The sequence below is a fragment of the Podarcis erhardii genome (assembly GCF_964252035.2).
Source record: "Podarcis erhardii genome assembly, chromosome: 5".
Taxonomy (NCBI): domain Eukaryota; kingdom Metazoa; phylum Chordata; class Lepidosauria; order Squamata; family Lacertidae; genus Podarcis; species Podarcis erhardii.
The window spans coordinates 95,250,649-95,260,486 of record NC_138509.1 but is presented as its reverse complement, the minus strand read 5'-3'; the positions used below and the strand labels follow the sequence as shown (position 1 = coordinate 95,260,486).

The following is a 9,838-nucleotide window of genomic DNA, read 5'->3' as shown; positions in this document are numbered from 1 at the left end:
TCCTCCACCCTCCTTGTCAGTTTTCTCAACTCTCCCCTACACGCACTTTTTCCACACTTCCTTTTCTCTCCTGATTCGGCCACCCCCATTCAACACCCCCCCCCCAATACTGATAAGAGAACCAAAGAATTGTAGTGTTGGAAGGACCCCAAGAGTCATCTGGTCCAATGCCCTGCAATGCAGGAATCACAACTAAAGCATCCATGACTGAGGGTCACCCAAGCCCAACCTCTGCTTAAAAACCTCCAAGGAAGGAGAGCCCATAATCTCCCAACTGAGACAGTTCCACTGTCAAACAACTCTTTAGCTGAGATTTCTGCATTGCTGGGGGTTGAACTAGATGACTCTGGGTGTCCCTTCCAACTCTTGTTGTTGTTTAGTTGTTTAGTCGTGTCAGAATTTTGTGACCCCATGGACCAGAGCACGCCAGGCATTTCTGTCTTCCACTGCCTCCCGCAGTCTGGTCAAACTTCCAACTCTACAATTCTATTATTCTAGCATCTGTGCCAGACAGTCACCCATACCCTCTAGCTATGCATGCAGAAGAGCTTGACACTCCCCCTGCTAAAAGGACCAGAGACCTGGGGGAGTGCCAAGCTCTTTTTGCTTGAGACAACCCTAGAATGCTGCTGCCAGCCAGTGTAGGCAGCAGTGGGCTACATGGATAAACAGGTTGAAGGATTAAGACAGCCTTCCTAATGCATTTGATAGACACTTCAAGCGCCTTTGAATAATAATAATAATAATAATAATAATAATAATAATAATAATAATAATTTAAAAATCTGGGGGGGTATCAATAAAGGCAACTCTGGGAAGAAATGCAGCATTTCCTGATGGCAGGAACTGATACTTTTTGTAGGAAGAAATATTACCATATTATGACATTATAATAGTAGTAACAAATAATAGTTAATGTACCTGCGGGCTGAGGATTAAGGGAGCGTGTTCCTGGAGATTCCCCCAATGACAAAACCAAAACATCAACACTACCATTTTGTGTGACATTTTTTATTTTTAATCAAGGAACAGCTTTTACAGGGGTGGGCTAGAGGTGAAAGATGCTCATGGCTGAACGGGGAACAGGTGCTACGTCAGTGCTGGAGAAGTCAAGGATTGGCAGACGGGTCAGAAAATGGGGCTTCCTTGCTCGAAGCAAAACCTGGATTTTCAACCTAGGAGCTTGAAAAGGAAAGGGTGTGTGTATGCCACATATTTCTGCATTCTGGATATAATCCCAACCACCAACCACCAGATTTAGAAGTCTCAGTTCCCCTTGGTGGTATCCAAGCAAGCTCAGCCCTCTTCTGGGTGCAAACTACACACAACTGTATTTGTTGACACACCATGACCACGGAACTCCCTGCCACCAGATGTGGCTCTACTAGCTTTAAAAGGAGACAAGACAAATTCAGATTCAGATCCAACAAGAGAGCATCCATGTTCAGAAACAGTATCCTCCTGAGCAGCCCCTGATGAGGACAGGCAGCTGAGCGCAACTATCACATCCATGCCCAGCTCGTGAGAAAACAGGAGACTGGGCCCTTGGCCTGAATCAGCAGCAGGGCAGTCACTGCGTCCTGAAGAACTACCATGGCTGATCATCAGGCCAACCTTCTGTGTGCCTTCCAGAAGCTAACCTGCAGCCCCGCAGATGCTCCCAAACAATGAAGGCCTCTCTTGCTCCTTTGAAATCTCTTCCATGCCTCTCTCTCCTCCCTCCCTCCCTCCCTCCCTCCCTCCCTCCCTTCCTCTATTTCTCTCTCTCTTTATCATCTAAGAAAGCACAGAGTTAAACTATGGAGGCACTGATGGCCACCAACGTTGAGAGATTTAGAAGAGAATTGGACAAACTCATGGAGGAGAGAACTATCTCTGGCCACCAGACATGATGGCTATGATCCGCCTCTGCGGTCGGAGGCAGCCATGCTTCTGAATACCAGTGGCTGGAAACCCAGAAGAGGAGAGGGCTCTTGTGCTCAAATCCTACTTGCGGGTTTCCTACAATATGCATCCGACCGGCCACTGTGAGAACAGCATGCTGGACTAGATGGGCCATTCGTCTGATCCATCAGGCTTTTCTTATGTTCTTAAGCAAGCAGCCCTCGGCACTTGTTGCTCAAGACAGTGGCCTAGCTCACACATAACACACATATTATGTCTGACAAACCATGCTTTGGAGAGCCCTGCACACTCCTCCCCCAGCAATTGACACACATGCACTGTCAGGGTTTATGAGGAAAGGCCTCAGGAGAGACACGTGTGAGCCCCACCCTCTTGATTTCTAGAAATGTAACACTGCCCACCGCCTGCCTCTCCCACGAGCCACAGAGTAAAAGGCAACTCACCTACACATCGTCCGTCATGCAAAGATCTGTCCGGAGAGAAGGCAAGGAGAGGGATCAGGGAGTGATCTAAAGGCATTTGAGGGTGGCAAGGGTGTGTGTGCTGCATGCTGGTGAGCAAAGGGTTGCCTTGCTACCCAGGGCACAGTCCTGTGTAGCCACCAAATCACAGCTCTGGAACAAGGGCACTCAGAGGTCTTCTAGTCCAACCTTGGCCACACACGTACCACTAGGCAAGCCCATCGCACTCTTGCATTCCCTACTCACTAACCCCCCCCCCTGCCCCACAATGCAATTCAGAGTGTCCGGCTGCAAGAGACCAAACGTGGCTTATTAACCATTAATCTATGTCTAGATGCAAACTCCCCTCTGTTGCTCACACTGGGAATATGGGGTGCACGACACATAAGGCCAGATATCCTTAATTTTTAATTTCAGCAGGAAACTTGTTTATGCCTGCTTCTCCTCTCTACTCAGTTTTTCTCCTCCTCTTTCTTCATATACCCCCTGCTAAAAATCTAGAAACAGGACCAGCAGGCAGATCAATGGTCAGTGTGCTGTGGATCCCGACCCTACATCAGCTGAAAAGAAAGGATATAATCTGTTTTTTTATGATATACATGGGCTATAGCATGACAATGGTGATGGGTTTTAACTGTGAGCTGCTTTGGGAACCAGTCCTGGTGAGGATGCAGGTGGTGTGTTCCCACATGGATCTGTGGAACTCAATTCCTCATGAAATCAGGCAAGCTCCACCTGACTGGTATTTTCAGATGTTCTTATCTGATTCATCTCCTCTTTGTCATTTTCAAGAGTCCAATTTAAATTGGGGCTTTTCAAAAAATCAGTTGTGCACTTTGATTTGTTGTAGCATAGGTTGGCACGGAGCCCCATCATTCATTGATTTTTTGCCAGCTCTAAGACTGCTGCACATTTCTGATGTTTCTAAAAAGCTGTGTTTCAAATGGCGTTTCGTATTTTGGGGAAGATTTTTCTGAGTCCCGTATTTGTACACGTCATGGAGATCTTTTTCTTAAAAAGGCATGTGATCAATGTATTAAATCAATGGGAAGGGAAAGAAAACAAAGCAAACTGCTGAGACTCTATGTTTTGGCAGCCAGAGCTTAAGAGTGAAGGAATATTTTGGGTTTCAGAATTCGAAATACAGACAGACCAGACAGGAACTAGACTTGTCAGGGGACTGCCATCGGAACAGGGAAGGGAAGTTGAGGGGCAGCTGGGTTACAGGGAACCTCCGAAAATCTTGTGAAGCAGTTCCTCTTCCTGTGGTGGGCAAAGCCACACCTCCAGTGGGGAAGAGGGGAAGGGACCAGAGGATGCTGTTGGGAGCCTCAGCACCACTCCTTGCCAAGCTGGCCAGGAGGGAAGCACGCCTCTTCCATCTTCCACCCTGCGCAGTGGTGTAAAACGCAAAGAAGGAAGGAAAAGGCTGGGGGTGACTAAGCTATTATGTTGGGGGAGGACCTGGAAATGACCACTCCCAGATTCTGCTAGCGACTGAGGCAGACATGAATTTGTGGTTCTGCACTGTAAATAGTTTTGCACCAAAATAAAACCTGTAAAAGACAGGTTGGAGTCCTGACTGGTTACTCACGAGCAATCACCATTGCCATCTGACATGACCCCTTTAAACCAAGGATGGGGAACCACACTGCCCTCAAGAAAACATCTTTGGGGCCGTGTGCCATTGGTGAGGCAAAACTAAGTGCTGCAATGGACTAGACCTTACCTACGTCCTAGCCTAGTGGCTGCTCAAGTGGGCAGTGCAAACCTCTGGTGAGCGATTACCTAAGGTGGGGTGCTAAGATTCTCGGGGGCACCAGGGGGTGCTGGAGGTGTAAATGACCTTCAGGCTTTGAAACAGGTGCTATCACTGGATCAAACATCATTTCAATTGCATTAATTAAACTAAATAGTCTTAAGTGGATTTTGAATCAATGCACAACCAATGGCTACTGCTCTAAATGTCATGGCCCTACTATCTTGCTTAGTGTACCTCCTCCACGAGAGGCAGCAACATGAGAACGGGGCCATTTCTGCAGTGGCTCCCCATTTGTGGAATATTCTCCCCTGGGAGGCTCACCTGGAGCCTTCATTATACACCTTTAGGTGCCAAGTGAAAAAGTTCCTTTTCAACAAGGCCTTGGGCTGATTAACGCTCTATTTACGTTTAAATGTGTTGGGGGGGTTGTTGTTCTGTTGTTAGCATTTTTATTATTTACTTGTGCTTTTACTTTGTATTTTTATCTTGTGAACCACCCAGAGGTCTTGTGCTGAATGCCGGTATATAAATCTAATAGATAAACGAAAATGAAAAATAGTGTGTTGTACAAAGCACTATTCCAAATAATGCCTTTTCTTAGGATAGGATGGGGGCACTGGGATGGGTTTTTATGGTACCAAGGGGAAGGGGCCTGAAAACTGTTTATGAATTGCTGCCCTCTGTCCAAGCAAGCAGGAGGCAGGTGAACCCATGATAAACCCCACATGGCAATCCCTAGAGGAAGAAACCTGAGGCCTGTCCGGCTCCCGCTCCCAGTTCTCCCACTTACCAGTGCTGGGCAAGAAGAGGATGTCCTCATTACCAAGTCCCTCTGCCAAGGCCAGCTGGGTGAACTTCTCCCGCAGTTCGGGACTCAGCTCCTTGCTTCTACCTGCCACCAGAAACACAAAGCGCTGTTGAGCAAGGAGAGTTGGTAGAGCACGAGACTCTTCATCTCAGGGTGTGGGTTCGAGTCCCATGTTGGGCAAAAGGATTCCTGCCCTGCAGGGGTTGCACTAGATGATCCTCATGGTCCCTTCCAACTCTCCAGCTCTCCTGCCACCCAATCTATCTGGTGCAATAAACCCAGGCTCCCCAGTCCTCTGTCCCCAAGGGGAACAGCACAAGCCAGAAGGGCGGGGGTGGTGGAGCAGAAGGGAGGAAGGCTGCCCCCTGGTGGCAGAGCAGTGGGAGGAACAGACGTACCATACAGTGTTACCATTGTCAACTTCTTCATGTTTTGCTCCTTGGCATACAGCAAAGCGTACTCATCGTAGTTGGTCTCCACCACACGGACGTCATGGCGGTTTCCAGAGCCTGGCATCGAAGGAGGCAAGAGAAGAATTGAAATGGAGCCAGCAAGGAGACACAGTCACACACCCACACCCCATCACTGCCAGACACTGGCTTTGCACACCACGCAAATGATTCCTGGATTACAGGGGGTTGGACAAGATGAATCTCGGGGTCCCTTCCAACTCTACAGTTCTATGATATAAATGGTGCTAGCCACTGGCAGGTTGGTTTGGTTTGGCACCCACCCAACCCCCAGCTGCTAGAACCAGTTTCCCTCTCCGTCTGGCAAGGGATGGCTCTTCCTTGCCCTGCTTGGAAACAACCAGGAGGGATTAAGTCAGAAAGGTGCCAATCTCTTTCCCAACCCATCCCAGACTGAGGGTTGCCTGGCTGCTGCCCAGCCAGACGGGAGATGACGTGGCTCTCACTTACGTGGGCTGGTGTATAGGAATCGGCCAGGCTGATCAGTCCGGACAAAAAGGCTTTTCCTCGTCTCGCACTCGTTGAGCCTAGAGCAGAGAGAGAGCAGGACAGTGATGAAAGAAGGAGAAGTACAGGCAGCCAACTCAGGAAGTCTCCTGGCTTACAGGAACAACCTTCAGGGTTTTGAGTTTGAGGAATCTCAGCTAAAGCATCCCTGACAGATGGCCATCCAACCTCTGCTTAAAAACCTCCAAGGAAGGAGAGTCCATTTCCTCCCAAGGGAGACCGTTCCACTGTCGAACAGCTCTTACTATCAGAAAATTCTTCCAAATGTTCAGCTCAAATCCTCTAGAGGGCACCAGGTTGGCAGAGTCTCGCTTATGCAAAGCTCTTGGGTCACATTTATAAACAAGTACATACTGTAAATCTAGGGATGCAGGTGGCACTGTGGGTTAAACCACAGAGCCTAGGGCTTGCCAATCAGAAGGACGGTGGTTCGAATCCCCACGACAGGGTGAGCTCCTGTTGCTCCTGCCAACCTAGCAATTCGAAAGCACGTCAAAGTGCAAGTAGGTAAATAGGTACTGCTCCGGCAGGGAGGAAAAAAACATTTCCATGCACTGCTCTGGTTCGCCAGAAGCGGCTTAGTCATGCTGGCCACATGACCAGCTCCCTCAGCCAGTACGCCAGCTCCCTCGGCCAGTAAAGCGAGATGAGCACCGCAACCCCAGAGTTGTCCATAACTGGACCTAACCGTCAGGGATCCCTTTACCTTTACCTTTACTGTAAATTTACAGCTGGGTTCCTATAGATGAAGGATTCGAACACAGACCCACAGAGCTGCATACAGCCCTGGTGAAAGGCAACCCATGAATATCCTCATTTTACAGGTGGGGAACACAGAGGCTGAGGGATGAGAGGCCAGTGCAAGGCCAGCCGTGGCAGAGGATTTATTTTATTTTCCTGCTATTGTTGAAATATTGGGAGTGAGAACTCTCCACAGATCAACTGCAAATCAGCCCCCTGGGAGATGCCAGCTTGCTTCTGTCCACATCTGCCCAACATCTGTCTATTGCAGAATCTCTATTGGCTGTCTAAAACAATAATAGCAGCTTCAAGCTGTGCATCATTAACCTGTGGAACTCCCAGTCACAAGGTTTGTGGCCATGGGGTTGGATGGCTTTTCTTTTTAAAGGGTTCTATGGATGCAAGAAGAAGGGTCCATTGCTGCCAACAGTGATCAGTGTTGAAAGCACTATGGAACCTCCATGTCCAAAAGCAGTGTACCCTTAGAGGTCAGTTGCTGGGAGCATGCAACAGGCAAGGGTCATTGCCTCATGCCCTGCTTGGGGACTTCCCCAGGTCATCTGTCTGTCCATATTTGGAAGCAGGAAACTGGGCTGGGCGGATCTTTTGCCTGATCCAGCCTGGCTCTTCTCATCTTGCCCAGCATCCTGACTCCAGGATCAGTTCAGCATGGAGCGCTTCCAAGCAAGGCAGCCGCAGTCTCCCATCGTATCTGGGCATCAGTGTTCCCGTGCTCCAGTGTGGTGTAGTGGTTAAGAGCAGTGGACTTGTAATCTGGTGAACCGGGTTCGCATCTCCGCTCTTCCACATGCAGCTGCTGGGTGACCTTGGGCTAGTCACACTTCTCGGAAGTCTGTCAGCCCCACTCACCTCACAGAGTGTTTGTTGGGGGGGGGGGAGAATGTTAGCCACTTTGAGACTCCTTTGGGTAGTGATATCAAATCCAAACCCTTCTTCTTCTGAACATGGAGGTTCTGCTCCTAGCCTTTTGTGCTGACAAAAGACCCACCCCTCCATTAATCTTGCTCATCCCTGATTTTTGATGCCATTGTGACCAGAGGCCTGTGCAACATCCCACAATATTAATTACATCTGTTGGGTGGAGGGGCACGCCAGGCCAAGGCTTGGCAGCCCACCTGTGCCTCCTTACTTGGGGTACGTGGAGGTGACATCTAGGTCCCCGTCCTCCGTGGTCATGACCACCGTGGTACACATCTTCATCACCTGCTTCTTGTCCTTGAACCAGCGGGCGTTGGAGCCCAGGGCGATGCTGTACCATTTCCCTGTGAACTACAAACACAGGGACTGCTTTAGCACAAACGTTTTGCTCTGGAATCTGCTGCCTGGCCAAATGGGTGGGGTGGGGTGGGACGCAATGCCTCGTGGGCTGATGGGAGACCCCAGTTCCCTGATTTATAAACCTTTCCTTATTGCTTGCCAGCCCACTGTGCTGCCCTTGGCTCTTCCTCCCTCACACTTGTGCTAAAAACAGTGCAAGCTTCAGAGTAACACAGGGATCTTCCTTGGCCTGGGCATTAAAGATGCAGGGAGAGGAGAGGCATACTGGCACCTCTCTTTGGAATAGCTTTGCCTAAAGAAGAAGCCTCTTCAGATTTCCCCTCCAACCACCGTAAATTAAGACACTTTGGTGGAAAACTCTCTCTTGGAGTTGGGAGCACATAAGCCACACAATTAACAAGGCTAAGTCAGAATTAGCCCTCTTCGTCTCTTTGTTGTGCCCCTTGCTGAACACATTTTGGTGGGGAGTGGGTGGGGCACAAGCAAACAGATTATTTCCAGAATTTCAAAACACCTTCCCTATTTATTCCCAGCTTCTGAGATATGAAAAGCTCTAGCTTCCTGGATAGAGCAGCTGTTTTGCAATCCCCACTGGCAGCATCTCCAGCTAGGGCTGGGAGATGCCTCCACTTGAAATCCTGGCTGCTGCCAGCCAGTGTTGACATTACTGGGCTTGCTAGATCAAGGGTCTGACTTGATTTAAGGCAACTTCCCGAATTCCTGTACATACAGATCGTTGGCACAGGCACTGTGTAAAGAGGTAGCGAGTGAGTTTCCTTCTCATTCCTTTTGCACAGCCACTAGCCAGACAATGAGAACATTCTCACGTCGGTCATCCTCTCTTCTCGTCCTTCACAGGACTTGGCTTGGAGTTGAAGCATACGTTTTTCAATGCCTGGAACATTCCAGAGGAGGCACTGAATGACAGGCAGAACAACAAGTCTCTCTCCCACAGGGGTCCCTTTGCAAGATCTTAGATCTGAGCTTCTCAGGGTCTAACTGAAAGACAGCCACTGTGGCATAATGGCTAGAGCACCAGACTAGGACCTGGGAGACCAGGATTCAGTTCCCACCCTCAGTAGTGAATCTCCCTGAGAGTGTAGCCTTGCACCAGCTGCTGCCTCTCTCAGACTAACCTCCCTCACAGGGTTGCTGTTTGGATTAAATGAGGAGGTGCGTGGGTGATGCACACCACCTTGACCTCCTGGAGGGAAAGCAGGATGGAAATGCAATAAATGAAATGAAATAAGTCATTTCATTTCAGATTCTGCAAGGGTCCCAGGCAGACGATCCAGGGACGGGGCTTGCTAGGTTTAAACCTAGCTCCACGCAGACAAGTGAATCCAGCTCTTTGGCCCCTGAGCTGGGGGCAGGGGCGGGGGGGGGGGGAGGCGCGGTTACCTGATCCTGCTGGAAGTCAGGCTGCACAGCCACTTCAGCCTGTACCTGGGACAGGCAGCCCAGGGTCAGGGCAAGGACGCTGAAGAATTGTGTCCGCATTGTGCCTAATGCTCTCCTGGGTCTGCTGCGGGCCTCTCTCTGCACAGCCTGTCCAGAAACCCAGGCCAGCCGGCTATTTATTGGCCAGTTGGGCAATGCTTCAGAGTGGGATCATGCTGACCTCTCTTCCCCCCACCCCCACTGATATAGTCTGTTACACAAAGCAGAAAGAGAGAGAACAGGGAAAGAACATGAGAGGGAGGAACAGCTGCTGCAATTTCCCACCCGCTATTCCCCCTCCGAAATGCTGACTCCCTACTGCGGCCTGGAGCAGGGAAGGGTTTTGAAGTATTGGGGTCTGGTGCACTCTGCTGGCACGCTGCTTGTGCATCACCACAGGAAATTTGGTGAATAATAGAGCTAAAGGAGAGCAGGCTATAGTTTC

The 9,838-nt window shown here is 49.6% G+C and overlaps 1 protein-coding gene across 2 annotated transcripts; it reads right to left on the bottom strand.

Moving 5' to 3' along the window:
• Window positions 1-995: 995 nt before the first annotated feature.
• On the bottom strand, window positions 996-9,563 carry LOC309342335 (lipocalin-like). 2 transcript variants are annotated; one of them, XM_081862877.1, is made up of 7 exons: window positions 9,355-9,563; window positions 7,805-7,944; window positions 5,857-5,933; window positions 5,335-5,445; window positions 4,919-5,020; window positions 2,349-2,374; window positions 996-1,175 (listed from the first exon to the last, which is right to left on the bottom strand). In XM_081862877.1, the coding sequence occupies exons 1-6, from the start codon at window positions 9,451-9,453 to the stop codon at window positions 2,349-2,351; spliced, it is 555 nt and encodes a 184-aa protein (XP_081719003.1). In that variant the 5' UTR covers window positions 9,454-9,563; the 3' UTR covers window positions 996-1,175. The 2 variants fall into 2 exon arrangements, with proteins under 2 accessions (XP_081719003.1, XP_081719002.1); XM_081862876.1 differs by having other exon boundaries at window positions 996-1,182; window positions 9,355-9,556.
• Window positions 9,564-9,838: the final 275 nt, after the last annotated feature.

Bases quoted from the DNA above. Each gene is read 5' to 3' on its own strand.
- LOC309342335 (XM_081862877.1), bottom strand. From the start codon at position 9,453: ATGCGGACACAATTCTTCAGCGTCCTTGCCCTGACCCTGGGCTGCCTG. The intron at 5,934-7,804 runs GTAAGGAGGCAC...TCTCTGCTCTAG, and splicing joins GTCACCTCCACGTACCCCAA to GCTCAACGAGTGCGAGACGA. The intron at 2,375-4,918 runs GTAAGTGGGAGA...CTCTCCGGACAG, and splicing joins CCTCTTCTTGCCCAGCACTG to ATCTTTGCATGACGGACGAT.